The sequence below is a fragment of the Podarcis tiliguerta genome, assembly GCF_965153285.1.
Source record: "Podarcis tiliguerta genome assembly, chromosome: 4".
Taxonomy (NCBI): domain Eukaryota; kingdom Metazoa; phylum Chordata; class Lepidosauria; order Squamata; family Lacertidae; genus Podarcis; species Podarcis tiliguerta.
This window is the reverse complement of record NC_139537.1, coordinates 194,772-218,804: the sequence shown is the minus strand read 5'-3', so window position 1 is coordinate 218,804 and position 24,033 is coordinate 194,772. Positions and strand designations below refer to the sequence as shown.

The following is a 24,033-nucleotide window of genomic DNA, read 5'->3' as shown; positions in this document are numbered from 1 at the left end:
AGGACGTTGCTGTCGAGAAGGCCCCCCTGCTGTCCAGGTCAGCTCTAACACTTTGAATTGTGCTTGGAAACATACTGGGAGGCTGTGAAGATCCATTAGGACTGGTATATTATGGTCCCAGCGGCTGCTCCCAGTCACCAGTGTAGTTGCCGCATTCTGGATTGTAGTTTCCGGGTCACCGACATAGAGTGCATGCAGTAGTCCAAGCAGGAGATAACCAGAGCATGTACCAGAATTTCTTCTTAGCTGTTGCCCCTTGGTAGGCTGGACATGGAGCTCCAACCCATGTTCAGTCTGATTCAGAATGGTTGTTTTGTTGCCCTCATTCCCAGGGAAAACCATGCTGTGGGCCAATGCACCGACTCTCTCTAAGGCAGCTGCCTCCTGTATTCCTGCGCAGAGCCACCTGGTACAGTAAGGTGGCGCTGGCCCTTTTTCCAGAAGCCAGTGGGACTGCAATCATTTGTGGGAGTATGGGGGGGGGGGCAGCAGATGCAGACAGGGAGAATCCCACCTTCCTTTGACTCTTCCGGACCTACAGCTGCTTGTGTGAGAAATGGTCTCGAGCCTTTTGGATCAGAGCTGGTCGGACCAGGAAGAGGGCAAGGGGAACACAAGATACGGCTTCTTTTTTAATAATATTTTTATTAATTTTCCATTTTATAATATTTAAACACATCTTTGTTATCCACTTTACTTCTTTTGTTCATACGAGCCTGTTGACTTCCCGCCTGCCTCATGGTTTTCAAAATTCATTTGTATATCACAGCATTGTTATGGAAATATCTCGGTGTGAGGCTGCTCAGTCCCCCAGCTGGTTGAGCGGAGCCCGTGGGTCCCTGCAGAATAAAGGAAGGAGTCCTGCCACCAACCGGAGGAAATAGCTGTAGACCAAAGTTCATTGCGCAACAGGTTCAAAGAGGAATTTTGTACCCCGAGGATGGGGGGACAAGGACTTTTAAAACTTTCCCACCATATCCCAGAATACAGTTCACACAGCATCGTTGCTACATCTCACAAAAGGGGAGGGGTAGGCAGGGGTTACACTGGTACAAGATTAGCATAAGCAGACATGGCAGGGCAAGACTCAGGTATAAGATTAGCAGAGGCAAACACCTCTGAAGTCCCACCAGCCAAAGTGCAATAGCATGTCTGGCCCCTTGGCAAGTCTGGGGATGGGATTAGCCTTTCCTTGGCCAACAATCAGCTCAGCAATTGTCACCTCTGGGAACTTCCGGGAGTCCTTTTTTAAGGGGAAAATAGCTTTGGAATGGAGGAAAATGGCAAAGGAGTTGATTTTATATTATTTTTAAAGTTCCCTACTTTTTCTTTACATTTCCAACACTCCTTATTTCTTGTCCTATACATTTTAGCAAGTTTAGTTGGTGTTAGATACCGTCTATACATCATTTTCATAACATTTTCCTTTAATGCACTACATGTGGTGAATTTGATTCCTTCATTCCATAACCTTTCCCATGGTTCTAACTGAATATTATATCCAAAATCTTTAGCCCATTGTATCATTACCATTTTCACCTCTTCATCTTTGGTATGCCATTCCAATAATAATGTGTACATTTTTGATAATATTTTTCTCTTACCATCCAAAAGCTCTCTCTCCAGCCTGGATCTTCTTATGTCAAAACCATTCTTCTTTTTCTCCTCATTGAACACATCATTTAACTGATGATATTGCAACCAATCCGTCATTAACTCGTTATTTCTTCAAATGTTTTTAATTTTAACTTCTTTTCTACCTCGATCAATAAATCTCTATACGCGGCCCACTTTCCTTTCATGTTTAGTCTTCTCCCCGCTTTTGCTTCAGTTGGCTTCCAGCTAGGGAAGTTCTGTGCTCCAAGGCAAAACTCCAGCCTTCCCACCGGAAAGCCTGCCAATGCCAGGGCGGCTGGGCCTGCGAGCAGGACCTTGGGCAGGGAGAGGACAGGCGGGATCCTGCTCTGGAGCTCGGCAAGGGGGTTTCCAGACCAGACCCTGCGCGCCGCCTCGCCCTCCGCTTGACGCCGGTCCCCCGAAGGCGCGGGCAGCCTCGGCGGCCAGGACGGGACTTCCCGAAGGGACCCGGAGGCGGGGCGAGTCTGGGCATCGCCGGCCGTTGGGCGCCCCTAGCAACGCGCCCCGCGCGCCCCTCGCCCCGACGACGCCATGGAGCCCTGCGCCCCCGACGCCCTGCCGAGTAAGGGCCGCGTCCCCGGGCAGGGGCAGAGGGTCCTTCCCCCGGGCTCCTCGGGGGGCGTCTCTCTCCCTCTGGCTTCCTGGGGGCGGCCTTGGAGCCCCCTCCACGCCCCAAATGAGAAACTCTCCCGGGAAATGCAGGGGTTGGACTAGTCCGGCAAGTGGCCTTGGGAGATCAGGGCTGCAGCCGCACGGCGGCCAGTTCCGTGTCGCGTGGGAAGGGACCCGAGGGTCATCTAGTCCACCCCCTGCAATGCAGGGATCTCAACATGCAGCTCCCCATCCACCTTGAAACCAGACCAGACCCTGCCTTAGCTCTGAGCTAGCACGTTCACTGATGCACCACTAGAGGGCCTTGTTTGTTGTTTTCCTAAAAGTCATAAAAACCTCATAGAATCCTAGAGTTGGAAGAGACCACAAGGGCCATCGAGTCCAACCCCCTGCCAAGCAGGAAACACCATCAGAGCACTCCTGACATATGGTTGTCAAGCCTCTGCTTAAAGACCTCCAAAGAAGGAGACTCCACCACACTCCTTGGCAGCAAATTCCACTGTCAAACAGCTCTTACTGTCAGGAAGTTCTTCCTAATGTTTAGGTGGAATCTTCTTTCTTGTAGTTTGGATCCATTGCTCCGTGTCCGCTTCTCTGGAGCAGCAGAAAACAACCTTTCTCCCTCCTCTATGTGACATCCTTTTATATATTTGAACATGGCTATCATATCACCCCTTAACCTCCTCTTCTCCAGGCTAAACATGCCCAGCTCCCTTAGCCGTTCCTCATAAGGCATGTTCCTCATAAGGCATCGTTTCCAGGCCTTTGACCATTTTGGTTGCCCTCCTCTGGACACGTTCCAGTTTGTCAGTGTCCTTCTGCATTGGCTTTTTTAGCTGCCGCATCACACTGTTGGCTCATGTCAAGTTTGTGGTCAACCAAGACTCCTAGATCCTTTTCACATGTACTGCTCTCAAGCCAGGTGTCACCCATCTTGTATTTGTGCCTCTCATTTTTTTTGCCCAAGTGCAGTACTTTACGTTTCTCCCTGTTAAAATTCATCTTGTTTGTTTTGGCCCAGTTCTCTAATCTGTCAAGGTCGTTTTGAAGTGTGATCCTGTCCTCTGGGGTGTTAGCCACCCCTCCCAGTTTGGTGTCATCTGCAAATTTGATCAGGATGCCCTTGAGTCCATCATCCAAGTCGTTGATAAAGATGTTGAATAAGACCGGGCCCAAGACAGAACCCTGTGGCACCCCACTAGTCACTCTTCTCCAGGATGAAGAGGAATCATTGATGAGCACCCTTTGGGTTCGGTCAGTCAGCCAGTTACAAATCCACTGAGTGGTAGCATAGTCAAGACCGCATTTTACCAGCTTCTTTACAAGAATATCATGGGGCACCATATCAAATGCCTTGCTGAAATCAAGGTAGGCTACATCCACTGCGTTCCCTTCATCTACCAGGCTTGTAATTCTGTCAAAAAACGAGATCAGGTTAGTCTGACATGACTTATTTTTCAGAAATCCATGCTGACTATTGGTGATCACAGCATTCCTTTCTAGGTGCTCACAGACTGTTTGCTTAATGATCTGCTCCAGAATCTTCCCTGGTATTGATGTCAGACTGACTGGGCAGTAATTATTTGGGTCCTCTCTTTTCTCCTTTTTGAAAATAGGGACAACATTTGCCTTCCTCCAGTCTGCCGGGACTTCGCCTATTCTCCAGGAATTCTCAGAGATGACTGCCAGTGGTTCTGAGATCACATCTGCAGTTCTTTTAATACTCTTGGATGCAGTTCATCTGGCCCTGGAGACTTGAATACAAACTAGCCAAGTATTCTTGTACTATCTCCTTAGTTATTCTGGGCTGTGTTTCCTCTGCTGAATCATTTGCTCCAAATTCTTCAGGTCGGGCATTGTTTTCTTTATCGGAGAAGACTGAGGCAAAGAAGGCATTGAGGAGTTCAGCCCTTTCTGTGTCCCCTGTTTGCATTTCACCATCTTCTCCTCTGAGTGACCCCACTGTTTCTTTGTTCTTCCTTTTGCTACGAACATACCCATAAAAGCCTTTTTTGTTGCTTTAACCTCTCTAGCAAGCCTGAGTTCATTCTGTGCTTTAGCTTTTCTGACTTTGTGTCTACACGTGCTGGCTATTTGTTTGAATTCCTCCTTGGTGGTTTCCCCCCTTTTCCATTTTTTGTACACATGCTTTTTAAATCTTAACTCAGTTAAAAGTTCTTTAGATAGCCACCCTGGCTTCTTTAGGCACCTTCCATGTTTCCGTCTCATTGGTATTGCCTGAAGTTGTGCTTTTACTATCTCCCTCTTAACAAACTCCCAGCCATAATGAACTCTCTTTCCTTTTAGTATTACTGTCCATGGGATCTCATCCAGCACTTCCCTAAGTTTTATGAAGTCGGCTTTCTTAAAGTCAAGAAATTGAGTCCTAGTATGCTTGGCTGCTCCTTTCCGCTGTATAGTAAACTTCAGAAGAGCATGATCACTTGCGCCTAATGATCCTTCCACTTCTACTCCACTAACCAGGTCATCAACATTGGTTAGGACCAGATCTAAAATGGCTGTTCCTCTTGTTGCTTCTCCCACTTTCTGGACAATGAAGTTGTCTGCAAGGCCAGTGAGGAATCTGTTTGACCTTATGCTCTTGGCTGAGTTTGACATCCAACAAATATCCGGATAATTGACGTCCCCCATTACTACTATCTCCCTTCCTTTTGCATGCTTGGCCATCTGTTCCAGGAAGGCATCATCTATGTCCTCCGTTTGGCTTGGGGATCTATAGTAAACTCCCACAATGAGGTCACTGTTATTCTTCTCTCCCTTAATTTTGACCCAAATGCTCTCACTTTGGCTTTGAGGTTCTAAATCTTGGATCTCTTCACAGGTATACACATCCCTGACATATAACGCCACTCCTCCTCCTTTCTTGTCTGGTCTGTTTCTCTGAAATAGATTGTATCCCTCCATTATTACATTCCAATCGTGGGACTTATCCCACCAGGTTTCAGTGATGCCTATTATGTCATATTTAGTTTGCTGTACCTCAAAGTGGTTCTAACCCTAACCCAAGTGCCCCCTGCTCACCTGGCTGTTACACCTGAAAGTTGGGTGTGAGCTGGGCCGGAAGCAAGCTGCAGGCAGAAGCTGAGCACAGAGCCAAGGTTGTGACTATGGAAGGACGAGCCCCTCCCTCTTAGGGACAGGTGGCAATAAGCCCTATATATCATGAAGGCCCAGGAAACCCAGCCATGGGCAAGCACTGCAACCCCATGAATCCCACAGCTTGCAGGTTGGGCAGCGATGACTGAAAAGCCGTGCAAAGGGGGAGAAATGTCCTGCCTGGTGCTGAAGGCCCCTACTGTCATCCCCAGAGGCCCCTTTTCCTGGCTGTTCTCTGCCAGGCCTGAAGAGGGCTGTTCTGAGGTGGTCCTCACCCATCACCTTTGTGTCTCTTGCAGGCAGGCAGATGCCCAGCAGCCCAGCCCAGCAGGAGGACCATTCCTGGGCCCGCGCCCTCCGCCGCCGCCTGGCTACCCAGATCCAGGAGGCTGGGCACGCGGAGCCCAAGGATGTGGATGCGCTTGTGGCGGAGCTGACCGCCGTCTTCCGCACGGTCCTGGAGAGAAGCAGTCGCCGGGCCTGGCTGCGCGTGATGGAGGCGCTGCGGCTGATTGCCCCCTTCCAGCAGCTGCTGTCGAGGCGAGCGGAGCTGGCCCCCTACCTGGAGGGCCTCTACTTCCAGTTCCGCAGCAGCCAGGCCATGGTTTCTGACCTAGATATTCTGGGGTCCATCTGGCGGGCCTTCCCCACGGACTGTGCTGTGTTGTGGGCTGACCCACGAGAATTTTGCCCCCGAGAGCCTAAGGAAATAGCCAAGCAGCTGCCCTCCAGCAGAGAGCCCGTCTTTCTGGGCCAAGCCTGCCCTTTTGCGATGGAATGGGTAGCGGCTGGGGCCTCTGGCATGCTGCAGCCAGATCCCGTGTCCCTCCAGGAGCTGCAGAGATGTGTGGGGCAAGTCGGCAGGGAGGTGGCTCAAGAGGAGACCCCCCGACCTGGCAGCCTTGGCCTCATGCCTCTAACTCTAGCTGCAGATGTGCCAACAGAATTCCCCTGTGCCATTCCAAGCCGGACTGCAGGGTAAGGCCTCCCCAAGCCAGCTTGGCTCACCCCGGGGCGTTTCTGCCGACAAATGTCCTACAGACGATTCTTTCCAATTTTGATGCAGGCCCTCCCTAGAGCCACGCAAAGAAAGCCCAGGACCGCCTGCAGTGCCCAAGAAGAGAGCTGGGGCAGCAGGAGGCAGAGGAGGAGGAGAAATGGTGACGAGTCTTGAGGCAGCTGAGCTCTTTGCAAGGAAGCGCCATTTGGGGAAAATAAGTTTCATTTACTTCAACGTTGCCCAGAACCGGCACTTCAGGTACCCCTGTTTTCTTGCCCTGGCTGCCAATCCCATCATGCAAGTGGGTCCCCCTCCCTCCCTCCTTTGCTGGGGGGAGCAGGAAAGGAGGTGAATTCTGCTCTCTCTGCCCAGCCCTGTCTTGCCTCCTCTCCCCAGGGTCTTCTCAGAGGCCTCTCCCAGCTTTGGTCCCCCTAGAGTCTGTAGACTTGAGGCCAGAACCTGAATCATAGATCATAGAGACTCTTGAGGACCATCTAGTCCTGCAGTGCAGGAAGATGCAGCTGTCCCATGCAGGGATTGGACCAGCAACCTTGGAATTCCGTGCTCTTCACTCGCCTGGGCAGTCTCACTGATGGGCACAGCACTTTGTAGAGCTGCATAAGGTTGGGGGGAAAGGTTGTAGCTTGGGGGGGGGGGACACATACGTTGCATGCAGATGGTCCCAGGAAAGCCCCTTGTCAGCGTTGTCAGCGCTGAACTCGATAGACCCATGGTCTGGCTTGACAAATAAGGCAGCTTCCTGAGTTTCTTTCTCTTCCTTGAGCTTCCAGGAAAAGCCTGGCAGCAGAGAGGGCAGGACGGAGCGAAGGGGGCGAGGAGGATGCCCTGCTTTGCCCTGCCTTGGAGGACTGGCTCCTGCAACTCTCTCCCCCTTTTCACAGGCCTTACGACCTGGTGGCTGTTCCCAAGCGCCTGGTCAACCCCCAGCACTACATTTTCTCCCCTTTTGGGGTGCTGCATGTGCACCCTGAAGAAGGGTCGGAGGCCTTCTCCCTGGGCGAATTGCACCGGCAGGCCGTGCTGTGGCAGCTGTTGCAGTACATCCCCTTCTTCCGGCTCTTCTTGGTCCGCAAAGCCTTTGTCCGGTAAGGGGGGGGCGAGGAGGTGCCAGGCCAAAGTGATGCGGGTGTTGTCCTCCTGCGTTGTGTGGTGGGTCTGGGTTGCTGCTGCCATGAGAGGGCAAAGGCAGAGAGCGGCTCCCCCAGTCTCGGCAGCACGTTTCTCTCTCTCGTTTGATCATGCTTTTAATATTCTGTTGGGAGCCGCCCAGAGTGGCTGGGGAAACCCAGCCAGATGGGGGGGGGGATAAATTATTATTATTATTATTATTATTATTATTATTATTATTATTATTATTATCTCCCCACCCGCCGCCAGTTGGTTCGTCAATGTCAAGCACTTGCATTACCTGAAGTGCCGGGAGAAGCTGAGCTTGCAGCTCCTCCACTCGGTGCCCCACTTTGGACTTGCTCTTCTTCACATCTCCAGGTGAGGCGTGGGGGTGGGGAGGCCCTGGAGTGGGGACCGGCTCCCCCTTTGGGGGCCTCTGCTGCTCCTTGGCCCCGGCAGCTGTTCCGCGTCCTTCCTTTGCAGGCTGCTGCTGCAGCTGCACTCCATCCACTGGCTGCCAAGAAGCAGAGTCAAGTGCTACACCTTCTCCGATCTCAAGCGCGCCCTGGCCCAGGAGAACAGAAATGCCCAAGGATTGCTCAGCAAATTCCTCCAGCTCTGCTCCTCCGTCTTGCAGTGGGTGAGCACCAGCAGTATCCCTCGGCTGTGCGGGAGCCGGGAGCCCACGCTCCCTCTGGCAAAGGCTGGGGCAAAATCCCCAGGGCTGCTGGGAGATGCTTCCCATCCCAGGCGGCTAATTTCCCTGCTAATTTCCAGACGTCTCCTGAAGATCTTGTTATGCCAACAGGTCTATTCAGTCACTTAAACTTTTACAAGCTGAGCCAGTTGTTTTTTATATTTCCCCCTGTTGCTTTAATGGTTTTTTGTTTCATTGTCATTTTATATTTTGTTATACACCACCTTGATGGCCTGTTTATTCATTTATGTTGCCCTTCATCTGGAGATCACAGGGCGCTTCGCAACATAACAATACAAAATGAGAACACAGTGTACATAGTAAAACAAAAACATCTTCTGATGTTCTTGTTTCTGGGCACATTTGCTGTTTTTACCCAGCAAAGCCGTGAGGGTTTGGGCCCCCGGAATCCCTTCCATGACGTTCTAGAGAGTGACACTGCTAGTGACACCCGGGTTCAAGACTGCCAGTTCCCCAGTGCCAGTGACCTGAGCCACCCTGCTTCATACAGGGAATGGCTGGGCTCCTGCAAGGGGCCCTTGTATGAAGTCAGGCAGACTCCTGTTTGCAGGCAGCCATGTGGATCTGTATGCATGTGTCTGCTGCAGAGAAGTCTGCCTGTCTGGGCCCAGGTGAGGTGCCTGCCTGGCTGCTGCACCCCGGCCAGCGGTGGCGTCCTTGTTGCGTGTCTTGCTCTGGCAGGTCCGGGACGACACATACAGGATGGTTCGTGGGCTGCAGCAGCAGGTGCAGAGCTACAAGCTGTACATCACCAAGGCTTCCCTGTACAAGCAGCGCGTCGACTTTGAGAAGTTGCAGCACCGCCTTCAGATCGCCGAACACTGGCTGCAGAGGCTGGGCTTCCTGGCCCTGCTGGTGAACCTCCTCCTCTGCCAGAACCTGGTCTCTGCAATGCAAGAGGAAGTCAGAGCCTTTATCTATGACACCATGAAGGTCCCGTAGCCCAGGGATACCTGCTCGGGGGGGGGGGGGCAGAGCCTGTTGTGGTTTTCAGCTTCTGCTCCAGCAGGGGATTCAGGGTCGGCCTCCAGAGTCTGGCTCAGTTCTTTGCTTGTGGAGCAGACAGGATGCCCTGCCTTACTGAGGTTATTAATACTGTGCATTTGGAAATAACAACAACAACAACAACAACACTTTATTAGTTATACCCCGCCCATCTGCCCAGGCCTTCCCAGCCACTCTGGGCGGCTTCCAACAGAATATTAAAAACACAATAAAACATCAAACATTAAAAGCTTCCCTAAACAGGGCTACCTTCAGATGTCAGAGAGCTGTTTATTTTCTTGACATCTGATGGGAGGGCGTTCCACAGGGTGGGCACCACTACCAAGAAGGCCCTCTGCCTGGTTCCCTGTAACTTTGCTTCTCACAGTGAGGGAACCACCAGAAGGCCCTCGGAGCTGGACCTCAGTGTCTTGGCAGAATGATGGGGGTGGAGACGCTCCTTCAGGTCTACTGGGCCGAGGCTGTTTAGGGCTTTAAAAGTCAGCGCCAACACTTTGAATTGTGCTCGGAAACGGACTGGGAGCCAATGTAGGTCTTTCAAGACCGGTGTTATGTGGTCTCGGTGGCCACTCCCAGTCACCAATCTAGCTGCCGCATTCTGGATTAGTTGCAGTTCCAGGTCACTTTCAAAGGTAGCCCCACTTAGAGAGCATTGCAGTAGTCCAAGCAGGAGATAACCAGAGCATGCACCACTCTGGCGAGACAGTCCGCGGGCAGGTAGGGTCTCAGCCTGCATACCAGATGGAGCTGGTAGACAGCTGCCCTGGACACAGAATTTACCTGCGCCTTCATGGACAGCTGTGAGTCCAAAATGACTCCCAGGCTGTGCACCTGGTCCTTTAGGGGCACAATTAGAATTATGGATATCTTCACCCAGAGCTGAAATCAAAGCTTTGCATCTCCCAAACAGGCTCTTTTTAGCCAGAGGCTATCTCCCGGAGAAAGACTTAGCACACCATTCTCTTCAGTGATTTCAGAACAAAAAGCTGACATACACAAAATGGATCCCTACAGATTAACAAACACATAGGGCTGCGATACAATCCTTTCTCACCTTGTGACAGAGCTAGCAGAGATGCATTCTCACTCATCATAAACTTGTTAGGCTCTCTGCAACTCTAGTTTAGCTGAATGGAAGTTTCCATACCATGCTACGCAGTATACATACAGACACATACTGTACAGAGTTCTTTCCCATGTCAGGGTACAATTAGTTACACTTAAGATGTCTAGGGCGCCAGAAGCCTTCTCACCTGCCGCTTGGTGTCTCCCCGCAGGCCGATGGCATCAAGCGGAAAGCGGTCCTCCAGGTGCACCTGGTGTTTGGCGCCGACAGGCAGCTCATGCTCTTCCCCTCCCCCAAGGAGCTGGAGGACTGCCTGCTGGGGGCTGTGAACACGGTCTTGGAGTCCGTCCTGCAGGTGGGTCAGCTTCCTGGTCAAACACCACGCAAGGAGGGTCCCTCCTCCCTCTCCCTCCACCCCACAACTTCCTGGCTTCTTGTGCCTTGCACTTAACCACATTTCCATGCAGTAGGTGGCAGGGGCTGCCCAGAAGTGTTTGGGAAGGGGCTTTGCCCCACCAGCTGAGTAGACTTTCTGTTCCCTTCAGACGACCCGGGTCAAAAGTGAGGGGTCAGCGCCTCCGGAGAACCCTCAGAGCACCACAGCTGAAGCTGAGCACCATGCAGCCAAGCCGAGTGGTAAGCCAGGGAGAGGACGAGCCCATCCCCGTGGGCCCTTGCCTGGCCTCCTTGGGCTCTCCTGGGGGCTGCTCAAGGGGTAGGGGTGGGGTGGACTAGGCCTCTCCAGAGGTGACACCAAATCTATGCCAGCTCCTTCATGCTCCATCCACATCCACACCATACCTTGAAAGCCCCCTTACACCACTTCCCCCCACCCTATGAATCCTGGGAACTGTAGTTTATGAAGGGTCTTGGGAACCAGCTCTGTGAGAGGACCCAGCAGGCTTAGTGAAGTAGAGTTCCCAGTATTCCTGGAAGAAAAGCCATGACTGTTAAAGTGATCTAAGAGGGCTTTAAATGTATGGTGTGGGTGTGAACCGTGAGCTTGCCGAGTCTTCTCCCCTTGTTTGGTGTATGTGCTCTGCTTTTGTGGTGCATTTGCCATCTTGTAGACCTACGGATTTGAGGGGCAGGTCGCCGACTTTTCCACCTTGGCCAGGTGACAGTGCTTGTTCTCCTCCCCTGCAGCTGCAGACGTGAGCAGTGGGAGCGCCATTCCTCAGCAGGCCTCCCTGGAGCCCCTCATTCAGCCCAAGCGGCTGTCGACAGCAGAGCTCTGCGGTGAGAAGCCCCAGCTGGTATATCAGATGGACGTGAAGGTGTATGGTGGCCTGGAGGTCATTGGCCACCGGCTGAAGGGCATGTACCCCTTGCTGTCACGGGAGCAACTGGAGAAGGACCTGAGGTCAGACCGCATCATCCAGGAGGCTACGGAGGAGCTGCGTGCCCTGCTCACGGTGAGTGCCCACTGGAAGTGTGGGCTGAGCTGGGGCTGCTTCCAGGCTTGACAGCCGCCTGCTCTGGTTCTGCCTGGCATAGGTTTGGGGCAGGGGCTTGGATTGCTTTGTCTAGGGACTTACCCAGCGCCAGTGAATTTGGACAAAACTGGGGCCCATTCTTTGGTGAGCTGAGCAGGGCCTCCTCGGCAACAGTATAGCAAAGGGACAAGAGCAGGCCCTGTTCTCCAGAGCTGTCTCTTTCCGCGTTGCACTCTGTTCCTTTTGCCCCAGGTGCCATGCAGATTCCACCCTGGCAGAGAAGGATCTGGGACATACAGAGGACCATTATCCAGCCAATGCATGATAGCAACTCAGAGAGTGCAAAAACTACTTGGGGGAAGAGAGAAACACTGCAAATGCAATGTAGAATTGTAGAGAGGGATTCTAGATGAGGGTCATCTAGTCCAACCCCCTGCCATGCAGGAATCTCAATGACAGCCATCCAACCTCTGCTAAAAAAAACTTCCAAAGCAGGAGAGTCCGCAACCTCCCGAGGGAGCCTCTTCCTCTGCCAAACAGCTCGGAGGTTCTTTCTGATGTTTAGTCAGAATCCTCTTTCTTGTACTTCAATCCATTGGTTTGGGTCCTACTATCCAGAGCAGGAGAAAGCATGGAGTGCTTGGTCTTAGAAGAGAGAACAAAGGGGGGCACACTTGTCTCTACAGACACACTCTACAGGAAGGAGAAGGAAAGGGTCCCCCGAGAGGTAACTGTCTCAAACAGGGCATGGAGTCCCACAAGTTCGAAATCCCCAAAGGGGCAGAGTGCTCCGCAGAGTGCTTCCATAGGCAAGCAGACAATAAGGAATGTAAAAAAAATAACCTTGAGACACATTATTGCTAAAATCATAAAGACCCAAAACATTTATCTCTTTTTTGCACCCCTGACCAGAACTCCCGGGAGGTGGGAGCAGGTTGTCTTCCTCCTGAGCCATGGGGTGTGGGGAGAGCCAGGCCCCGACATCTGCAGGGGAAGTGGGGAGAGCTGCAGAGCATGTGCAGGGTTCCTTTCTGGCAGCCCTGACTCGTGGGTCGGAGGGCTGGGGCCAGGGCCAGCATGGCAAAGGCCTCAGCTGAGTACTGCCCCTTTCCCCACCCACAGATGGCCCTGACCGAGACGGAACTGCTGTGCCGACAGTACACCTGGCTGGGCGAGATCTACAACTTTGTGCACAGCTGGAGCCCTAGCCAGCTGGAAAGCATGAAGAGCTGGCCGGCCGAGGAGTATGTGAACCGCATCCTCAAGCTGCGCACCTGGGTGGCCCAGGTCCAGAAGGTGCCCCGGGTGGTCATCACACACAACCTCCTTCTCTTAGTGGACTGCAGCGGCATTCATCAGGACCTCCGTATGTGCCGGGGAGGGGTGGGAGCAAGGGGCCATGCTGGAGTTCCCGCTCCGCTGGGGGGCATTTTCCAGCCTGCTCTGTCCTTGCAGTGCCTCTGCTGGCCTCCATCAATGAGGACATCCTGTCCTTGCTGCTGAGCGAGACTGCGCAGCGGAGCGAGAAGCTAATTGCTGAGCTGTCTGGCGTCCTGCAACTCTACATGAATGTTGGCACCGACATCTTCACCATTGCCAAGTGCTCCCAGAAGGTAGGATTCCTCCCTGGTCTCGAATTCTGCCGGTCATTTCCGCCAATTCCATATAGTCCATCACCTTCATCTGCCATTCTTTCAAAGTGGGTAATTCTTGTGTCTTCCAATACTTCGCGATAAGTATTCTTGCTGCCGTTGTAGAATACATAAAGAAAGTTCTATCCTTCTTTAACACTAGTTGGCCAACCATGCCCTGGAGAAATGCCTCTGGCAGAAGGGTCAGTGGAAGAAGATTGGAAGAAATGTAAAGACTACTTACAGAAACATTGTAAAATTAAGGAATGTTAGAATGATGCTGGATTGAAGTTAAGTGGGATTTTTTAGCAGCAATGTTAAGGAATATGTAAAAATGGATTGCTAACAGGTGATAATTTAAAGCTATAATATGTTAAGATAAAATATTAAGATAAAATTAAAGAGGGAAAGGATTTGCTGAATTAACCAATTGAACTGGAATGCTACTACTACTAGTAGCAACAGCAGCAGCAGCAGTATACCACCCTTCATCTGAAGATTTCAGGGTGGTTCACAGCATAAAAATACAGAATAAAAACACAAAGTGAATAGTAGTAGCAGTAGCAGTAGCAGTAGTAGTAGTAATAATAATAATAATAATAATAATAAAATTTTAAAAAAACAATGGTCCTAAAGGATCTTTTCTGGCTCCCAGCATGTTTCTGAGCACAATTCACATTTCATGAGCCCCAAATGTTGTAAGAGAGAATTCTCTGCTCAGAACCTCTGAAGCCTTGAGACTGCTCCTGTGAGCCTGGGGTGGGACTAACAGGGAAAGTAGCTCTTGTGTCTTTCCAGGAAGCTTTTGCTACATGGAGACACCTGCTTGTGGGGGGTCTGGCTGGAGAAAGGAGGGGGCTCGGGCCCCTTGCTGTGACACATTCTTCCATGGGTGGCTTCTGTGGGAATGCTCAGGGGTGCAGGAGAGGATATATTGTGAGATTATATCCTAATCCAACTTGTGCTAACAAGTTCCCAAAATATCAGCAGAGTTTATAGACATTCCCCTTTAAGTTCACAACGGTAACGTCTTCACAGGTTCGCTAGAACCTCTATAATAATTACTCTGGTAATTTCCCCTTTTGGTTTTTTTTTTTTAAATAATATTTATTAGAAGTTTAATAGTTACAGAAGGTAAAAAAAGGAAAGAAAAAAGAACAATAAAAGATTTAACAAACAATACATCAAAAATAAAAACAAAAACAAAAAATCATTACATCAAAACAACAAGAAAAACAAAGACATTTAAAAACACATCCAACATTTCCATATATTTATCTTTCATTTACTTGTTTCATCGACCTCCTCACACCTCCCTTTTTTGTATTCTAGTTCAATTAGCAATTTCAGCAAATCCTTTCCATTTTTCTCAATTTTTGTTCTATACTTTATCTTAACACACGGGTGTCAAACACAAGGCCCGCGGGCCGAATCCGGCCCGCCAGACCTCGTCATGTGGCCCGTGTAGCCGCCACCGGCCGCCAGCCTTCACCTTTTATTCTCGCGCGGCTGAAGGGGAAAGAAGGTGGCGGCTGAGGCGCTGGCGGGGATTGAGGGAGACTCTCGTCGCCGTCGTCCTCCTCCTCAGCTATGGCGGAGAGAGGGGCGCTCGGCGGCCAGCGGGGCTCACTCACGCCTTCGCTGCACCAGCCAGCATCCAGTGCCTCACCTTCTTCGGAGTCCCCGGCTGCACAGAGCCTTTCAGGGCAGCCTCCGCCGCCGACGGCAGTGCTACAGCAGCAGCAACTGGCGCCGCGTCCTGCTCCTCCTCCGGCGGCGGCGCCTTCGTTGTCTCAGCCGGCCGCTCCTGGCCCCAGAGGAGGCTCTCTGGCCCCGGGGGGAGGCGGCTCGGGGGCTCCCGGGTCAGGCGCGGCGGCGACGGCAGGGGGGCGCCCGGTCCAGATGAACCTTTACGCCACCTGGGAGGTGGACCGGAGCTCACCCAGCTGCGTGCCCAGGTGAGGAAGTGGGGGGGGGGTGGAGGAGAGAGAGAGACTCTTTCCTTCCTTTTACATTCTTTGGTACTGCCACCGTACAGATTTTATGTATTCCGTGGCATAGAAATGTGCTTTTAATCAACCGATTCCCTGAGGGGTAAATAGTAGCCGTGTCGCAGCAGCAGCAACACACACACAAGAGGAGGAAGAGGAGTCGCCTTTGTGGGCAAGCTGGAGGCTTAGCACGTTTATCTGCTTTTGTTGGGCTGCAAGGTTTCTTTCCCTCCAATCTCATATCTTCTCCTCCACGCCCCCCCCCCCCGCGTCTCACCCCGTTATCTCCCTCCGTTTACCTTCGCAGGTGTGGAAGTCAAGCCCGACCCCACCCACTCCCTAAGACCTACTTGCTCTATCGCCTGCCCAAAAGGGAAAAGAAAAGAAAAAAAACACAGAGAGAAAAGGCGCCTCCCTATTTTAAGTATTTACGTCCCTCCTCCTTGGGGAATAAAGGATGAAACCTAACCCTTAGACGTCATTTATCTGTTCCCCATATTTACAAAGTGTGTGTGTGTGGAGGGGAATGATAGCAAATTGCTTCTTTTAATCACACACACTTGAATGTTAAAGAGTGGTTTGCCTTTATGTGGGGCTGTGGGCTGATGTTTAAGCGGGAGTGGGAAATCGAGGGAGGCTGTACATAGCGGAAGGACGCTTGTTCCTTTCTTTTTTTAAAATAATATTAATTAGAAGTTTTATAGTTACAGAAAAAAGTATAAGAAAAAAGCAATAAAAGATTAACAAACAATACACCGAGAATAGAAAGAAAAAACAATACATCAAAACAAGAAAAAACAAAAACATTTAAAAACACATCCAATTTCCATATCTTTATCTTTCATTTACTTATTTCCTCGACTTCCTCACACCTCCTTTTTTGCATTCTAGTTCAAATTAGCCAATTCAGCAAATCCTTTCCCTCTTTCTCAATTTTTTGTTCTATAATTTATCTTAACACAGTCTAACTTTAAATTTTCCACTTTAGCCCATTAACAATCAGTTTTTGCTTAATTCTTTATAACATTTCTGCTAAAACCATACAATTTCATTCCAGTATTCTTCTAACATTCCTTAATTTTGCAGTATTTCTGTAAATATACTTTAAATTTTTTCCAATCTTCTTCCACCAACTCTTCTCCCTGGTCTCGGATTCTGCCAGTCATTTCTGCCATTTCCATGTAGTCCATCAGCTTCATCTGCCATTCTTCCTGGGTGAGGATGCTTGTTCCTCTCAATGGGGGGCAGCTGCACCTAAAAGTTTTCTTACATGAGTGTATGTTGGGGTCCTCGACCTTTGCGGAGAACTAATACCCCCTTCCATCTATGCCTGCATGCCTTCAAAGAGAATGAGTTATATTTTAGCTACCATCTTCCTCCTTGTGCATAAAGGGGATGTCATCCGGCCCTTTGAGGGTGACCAAACTGCTGATGCGGCCCCCGATGAATTTGAGTTTGACGCCCCTGTCTTAACACAATCTAACTTTATATTTTCCACTTTGACCCATTAACAATCAGTTTTTGCTTAATTCTTTATAACATTTCTGCTAAAACCATATAACTTCATTCCAGCATTCTACTAACATTCATTAATTTTGCAGTATTTCTGTAAATATACTGTAATTTTTTTTCCAATCTTCTTCCATCGACTCTTCTCCCTGGTCTCGGATTCTGCCAGTCATTTCCGCCAATTCCTTCTAGTCCATCAGCTTCATCTGCCATTCTTCCCGGGTGGGTAGATCTTGTGTCTTCCAATACTTTGCAATAAGTATTCTTGCTGCTATTGTGGCATACATAAAGATAGTTCTATCCTTCTTTGGCACCAATTGGCCGACTATGCCCAGGAGAAAGGCCTCTGGTTTCTTCAGGAAGGTATATTTAAATACCTTTTTCATTTCATTATAGATCATCTCCCAGAAGTTCTTAATCCTTGGACACGTCCACCAAAGATGAAAGAATGTACCTTCAGTCTCATTACATTTCCAGCATTTATTATCGGGCAAGTGGTAGATTTTTGCAAGCTTGACTGGTGTTATGTACCACCTGTAAATCATTTTCATTAAATTCTCTTTTAAGGCATTACATGCCGTAAACTTCATACCTGTGGTCCATAACTGTTCCCAGTCTGCCATCATAATGTTATATCCAACATCTTGTGCCCATTTAATCATAGCAGATTTCACCGTTTCATCTTGAGTATTCCATTTCAACAGCAAGTTATACATTCTTGACAAGTTCTTAACTCTGGGGGTCTAACAATTCTGTTTCTAATTTTTATTTTTCCACCTGGAAGCCTAGTTTTTTGTCCAAATTATATGCCTCCATTATTTGATAATAATGGAGCCAGTCTCGCACTCTATTTTTTAATTTTTCAAAGCTCTGCAGTTTTAATCTGTCTCCCTCTTGTTCCAAAATTTTCCAATACTTCGGCCATTTGGCCTCCATATTGAGTTTTTTCAATTTGTACTGTTTAGCTCCCACTTGTATACCTTTAACCAATTGGTCCCTTCTAATCATGTTTAACAAAACCTCCAGGACTGATATAAAAAGCAATGGAGAGATTGGGCACCCTTGTCGTGTTCCTTTCTCAATCTTAAATTCTTCCGTCACTACATTATTCACAATTAATTTAGCCTTCTGTTCTGAATAAATTGCACCTATACCATTTCCAAAACCTTGACCAACCCCCATCCCCTGTAAATTCTTCTTCATAAAACTCCAAGAAATGTTGTCAAAGGCTTTCTCAATATCTTACTGTGAAGCCTTATCACATGTGTTTCTTGCAAACAAATCAAGTCCAATTGTTCTTTTTTGAGTAAATGAAAGACTCTCCTCCTTTTTTCGGGGGAGTTCAAATCATTAATGTTCCAGCTTAATACTTGCAGTGCCATGATGTAATTACTCTGATTTTCCTTCAACTGCACCCAATGCCTGCTCTTCTTCCGTCGGTGGTGTCAGTGTCTTGTTCCCTAGGTGGTCCAATCCAAAAGGTAGTGTTGATACCTCCACAATTCCTCTTTTTGGTGATCTTCTATCCAATGCTCTTTGCTCTACTCCTCTGTCTGACGATCCTCTGTCAGACACCTTTGGTTCTTTTCCAAGTTCCTTCTGCAGATCTTCCTCATATTTGTTCAAAAACTTTATTTTGTCTTCTTCTGATCTTATTTTTATTTTCCTTCCTTTGAAACTGAAGGATAGACCTTGGGGAAATTCCCACCTGAAAATAATTTTGTTCCTTTTCAGCAGGACAACCAAGTCTCCATAATTGGACCTATAGTCCAAAAGATGTTTCAGGATATCTTTAAATATTTCCACTCTTGACTGTTGCATTACCAAAGTCTTCTGATAATGCCAACTCAAAATTTTGTCTCTCTCTTCTTTAGATCGGAGGGTAATCAAACAATCTCTTGTTCTGTTCTTGGTAATTTCCCCTTTTGTTCCCTCTTAAAATACAAGACACGACACAGTCTTCATAAAAGTATAAAAGAGTTTACTCACGTTCTGTTCACAATGTGATCCCAGGAGGCAGACAGCTTAAAAAAGGTTACATACACTTAGAATCTATCTTGTAGCAAGATAGTCCTTATCTCCTCTCTTGGCTGAGAGCCAAGAGGGCATCCTTAGATGTTTCCTCATCAAAGGAAGATGGCTGAGAGAGAGAATGGCTGGCTGCCCTGTGCTTTTATCATTTACCTGCACAGGTGAGGCCACACCCACCTCTGGTCACATGCGGAGGAAGTCCGTCCCCAGGAAGTTTACCTGCTTGCTGGACTGATATCCCTCCCCATGTTCTAACATGTACACTCTAGGAATGTTGTCATTGACTGCTCCTGTGTTTACATCCCACAGCTTCAAGGTTGGGTCCCCCTTAGTGGTCTGAGTTGCCAGGGAGCCCTGTCCAATACATGAGGAGGGATCCAGGGGTGATGGCCAGGAAGCAGAGTTCTGTGTCTTGTTTCCGCCTCTCTGTTTCCACCCTCCCATTTTTCTGCTGCCAGCTTTGGATTCCAGGTTCTGCGTGCTCCTGCCTGGAAAACCAATGTTGTGTAAGGAGCCTGGGCATTCTAATCACATCTGCAGAGGACAGGGCTGAGGGTTGGGGTGGATTCCCAACCTGGGGCAGACCCCCGGTGCTGCATGGTACAGCCAAGGCTTGTGGGCTAGTGATGCCCATCTGGGGCTCTCTGGGGCAGCAGCAACATCCCTGCTTGACGTGCTTCTTCCCGTGCAGCTGGAGCAGTACCAGGGGCAGATGGCAGAGCTGCAGGAATATGTTGACTACGTGCGAGCCCTCAATGAAGTCATCCAGCAATGCTTCCGCCCTCTTACGCCCAGCGAAGAGAGCCTTGAAAACTCGGTGAGAGACCCAGTTGCAGGGTGGGCAGGGAAGGATTTTGGTGGTGAGTGGAAAAGAAAACATTGGCAGGGCAAAGTGATGTGCCAAGCTGGAGGCTGACACTGCTTCAGCATCACCTGATATTGAGCATCCTTCATATTTCAATGGTGTTCTTGCAAGGAACCTGGTAAAATGTGGGTTGAACGAGGTAACTGTTAGGGGGATTTGTAGCTGGTTGACTGACCAAACCCAAAGAATACTCCTTAATGGTGCCTCGCCATCCTGGAAAAAAGTGACCAGCGGGGGGCTGCAGGGTTCTGTCCTGGGCCCAATGTTGTTCAATGTCTTTATAAATGACTTGAATGAAGGAATTGAGGGGGTGCTCATCAGATTTGTAGATGACACCAAACTTGAAGGGGTAGCTAAAGCCGCAGAAGACAGAATCGGGATTCAAGACAACCTTAACAGATTGGAGAACTGGGCCCAAACTAACAAAATGAGTTTCAATAGGGACAAATGTAAGGTTCAGCATTTAAGCAGGAAGAACCAGATGTACAAATATAAGATGGGGGACACCTGACTTATTAGCAGTATATGTGAAAAGTATCTAGGGATCTTGATGGACCACAAGCTTAACAGTGTGATTCAGCAGCAAAAAAAGCTAATGCTATTCTAGGCTGCATTAACAGAAGTGTAGTGTCCAGAACAAGGGAAGTAATAGTCCCACTCTCTTCTGCCTTGGTCAGGCCACACCTAAAATACTCTGTCCAGTTCTGGGTGCCACAATTTAAGAAGGATGTTGACAACTGGAATGTGCGCAGAGGAGGGCAACCAACAAGATCAAGGGTCTGGAAACAAAGCTTTAGGAGGAACGGTTGAGGGAACTGGCTATATTTAACCTAGAAAAGAGGTGAGTGAGAGGAGATATGATAGTCATCTTCAACTATCTCATGAACTGTCACATGGAAGGTGAAGCAAGTTTATTTTCTCCTGCTCTGGATGGTAGGACCTGAACTAACGGATTCAAGTTATAAGAAAGGAGATTCCAAGTAAACACCAGGAAGAACTTTGTGACAGTAAGAGTTGTTTGACAGTGGAATGGACTTCCTCAGGAAAACACTCCTTTGAGGTTTTTAAGCAAATCTTGGATGGCCCTGTCATCAAATCCAGAATTGGATTCCACAGTCACCTACGGACACACCACTAAGACCGTGTTTATGGAAGACAATCTTACTCGGCTATGAGTGATGACCAAAGGAGAAGAAGACAAAAGCAAAACATTGCATAAGAGCCTGCTGGATCTGGCCAGTGGCTCATCTAGTCCAGCATCCTGTTCTCACACTGGCCAACCAGACTTATTTCCTGCAAAAGTGAGTCCAGGCACTGGGCTCTGCTCTATGCCTTCCACTGCGAAGACAGATGCCAAGAATTCATTCAGCTTCTCTGCAATCTCCTTGTCCTCCTTTAGCACACCTTGGACTCCCCTGCCATTCAAGGGTCCCTAGATGGTCTCCTGCTACTAATGCATTTAAATAACTTTTTGTTGTTGGTCTTTATGATTTTAGCAATGTGCACCAACATTTTTAGCATCCCTTTTTGTCTGCTTGCCTTGCTTTTGCCAAGGTTTGTGTTCCCTTTCCTTTGGACAAGACTTCTGCTTCCCAAAGAAAGCTTTCTTGCCTCCAATAGCTTCTTTGCTTATTAACCACACTGGTGTCCACTTGGCCCTCATGGTATGTTTCCTGATCTGATGTACGTATACACTCTTGCTGAACTTTTAGTATTGTGGTTTTAAACAACTCCCAAATGTTTTGAAGAGATTTGGCTCTCTTGGTTTTGCCTTTCAACTTCCTCTTTACCAATCCTCTCAATTTTGGGTAAGTTTATCTTATGAAGCCAAACACTGGATTTTCTTGGGAACTTGCCATTTACATTTATTATTATTATTATTATTATTAAATGAGCAATGCAAAGAAATAGAGGAAAACAATAGAATGGGAAAAACCAGAGATCTGTTCAAGAAAATTGGAGATATGAAAGGAACATTTCGTACAAAGATTACCATAATAAAGGACAAAAGCAGAAGACATCAAGAAGAGGTGGCAAGAATACACAGAGGAATTATACCAGAAAGATATGGATGTCTTGTATACCCCAGGTAGTGTGGTTGCTGACCTTGAGCCAGACATCCTGGAGAGTGAAGTCAAATGGGCCTTAGAAAGCACTGCTAATAACAAGGCTAGTGGAAGTGATGCTATTCCAGCTGAACTATTTAAAAATTTTAAAAGATGATGCTGTTAATGTGTCAGCAAGTTTGGAAAACTCGGCAGTGGCCAGAGGATTGGAGAAGATCAGTCTACATCCCAATCCCAAAAAAGGGCAGTGCCAAAGAATGCTCCAACTATCGCACAATTGCACTCATTTCACACGCTAGCAAGGTTATGCTTAAAATTCTACAAGGCAGGCTTAAGCAGTATGTGGACCGAGAACTCCCAGAAGTGCAAGCTGGATTTAGAAGAGGCAGAGGAACCAGAGACCAAATTGCAAACATGCGCTGGATTATGGAGAAAGCTAGAGAGTTCCAGAAAGACATCTACTTCTGCTTCATTGACTACGCAAGAGCCTTCAACTGTGTCGACCACAACAAACTATGGCAAGTTCTTAAAGAAATGGGAGTGCCTGATCACCTCATCTGTCTCCTGAGAAATTTCTATGTGGGACAAGAAGCTACAGTTAGAACTGGATATGGATCAACTGATTGGTTCAAAATTGGGAAAGGAATACGACAAGGCTGCATATTGTCTCCCTGCTTATTTAACTTATATGCAGAATTCATCATGCGAAAGGCTGGGCTGGATGAATCCCAAGCCGGAATTAAGATTGCCGGAAGAAATATCAACAACCTCAGATATGCAGATGACACAACTTGGATGCCAGAAAGTGAGGAGGAATTAAAGAACCTCTTAATGAGGGTGAAAGAGGAGAGCGTAAAATATGGTCTGAAGCTCAACATCAAAAAACCGAAGATCATGGCCACTGGTCCCATCACCTCCTGGCAAAAAGAAGGGGAAGAAATGGAGGCAGTGAGAGATTTTACTTTCTTGGGCTCCATGATCACTGCAGATGGTGACAGCAGCCACGAAATTAAAAGATACCTGCTTCATGGGAGAAAAGCAATGACAAACCTAGACAGCATCTTCAAAAGCAGAGCCATCACCTTGCCAACAAAGGTCTCTATAGTTAAACCTATGATTTTCCCAGTAGTGATGTATGGAAGTGAGAGCTGGACCATCAAGAAGGCTGATCGCCGAAGAATGGATGCTTTTGAATTCTGGTGCTGGAGGAGACTCTTGAGAGTCCCATGGACTGCAAGAAGATGAAACCTCTCCATTCTGAAGGGAATCAGCCCTGAGTGCTCACTGGAAGGACAGATCGTGAAGCTGAGGCTCCAAGACTTTGGCCACCTCATGAGAAGAGAAGACTCCCTGGAAAAGACCCTGATGTTGGGGAAGATGGAGGGCACAAGGAGAAGGGGACAACAGAGGACGAGATGGTTGGATGACGTTCTCAAAGCTACCAGCATGAGTTTGACCAAACTGTGGGAGGCAGTGGAAGACAGGAGTGCAAATGGCTTGAGATACTTATTAGGTCCATAAATTACCATCTTGCATATATTCAACACATAAAACAGTGGCAATTTGTAGTTGACAAAGGAGAGCTGGACCCAGAAAGGGTCCCATTCCCTTCCGGAGCTGAGGGCCGCCTCCAAGCTCCCTCCGGCCCAGGGGGCCCTCTTCCTCTGGGCCCCCCTCAGCCCTGGCTCCCCTGCAGGCGGCCATTGAGGGGTCTCTCTCCCTCCCTCCCTGCTCTGACAGGGCCAGGAGAGACGCAGCAGGCGAGGCTCCGCTTGGGCCTCCAAGGCCTTCCCCGTCCCTGGCTTCTCCTCCGGAAGCTTCCCTCACCCGAGTCCCCGGCTGCAGGGCCTGGTTCTCCTTTCTTCCTGCCATGGACGGCTTCTGTGAGGAGCGGAGACATTTTTCTCCTCAGAACAGACCGGGATGGAGCAGCCGGGCCCAGACATGGCAGCCGCCCTCCGGCTGAAGCCTTTTCCCGCCTTTCCCTCCCCAGCTCAAAATGGCTCCCTCAGAGCGCTGCCTCCCGGCCGCTCTCCCCAAGCCTTTCCCAGGCAGCCTCTCAAGGTCCGGCTTTCTTGATTCCTTCGTGACATTTCCGTCCCGTCAGGCTGGCCCTCAGGAGGTTTTGCAGGAGATTCAAAGGGATTTCTCCCTCTCCACTTGATCAGAATAAAACACCCCCAAGCTGCTCACCAGAAGAAGACTTGGCCCTTCTGT

At 49.0% G+C, this 24,033-nt stretch overlaps 1 protein-coding gene across 5 annotated transcripts in view; it reads left to right on the top strand.

Moving 5' to 3' along the window:
- The first annotated feature begins 2,153 nt into the window (after positions 1-2,153).
- Positions 2,154-24,033, top strand: part of DNHD1 (dynein heavy chain domain 1) — a 52,196-nt gene continuing 30,316 nt past the window's right edge. For 4 of the 5 annotated variants that reach the window (XM_083435932.1, XM_083435933.1, XM_083435931.1 and 1 more), the window contains exons 1-13: positions 2,154-2,200; positions 5,667-6,345; positions 6,434-6,625; positions 7,270-7,473; positions 7,766-7,876; positions 7,982-8,138; positions 8,898-9,149; positions 10,499-10,642; positions 10,833-10,923; positions 11,434-11,702; positions 12,846-13,089; positions 13,179-13,336; positions 19,577-19,702. In XM_083435932.1, coding sequence (XP_083292058.1) covers positions 2,170-2,200; positions 5,667-6,345; positions 6,434-6,625; positions 7,270-7,473; positions 7,766-7,876; positions 7,982-8,138; positions 8,898-9,149; positions 10,499-10,642; positions 10,833-10,923; positions 11,434-11,702; positions 12,846-13,089; positions 13,179-13,336; positions 19,577-19,702 — 2,658 coding nt within the window. In that variant the 5' untranslated portion in view covers positions 2,154-2,169. Of the gene's footprint in view, positions 2,201-5,666; positions 6,346-6,433; positions 6,626-7,269; positions 7,474-7,765; positions 7,877-7,981; positions 8,139-8,897; positions 9,150-10,498; positions 10,643-10,832; positions 10,924-11,433; positions 11,703-12,845; positions 13,090-13,178; positions 13,337-19,576; positions 19,703-19,739; positions 21,052-24,033 lie in introns of those variants that run through there. The other variant, XM_083435934.1, reaches the window with a different exon arrangement.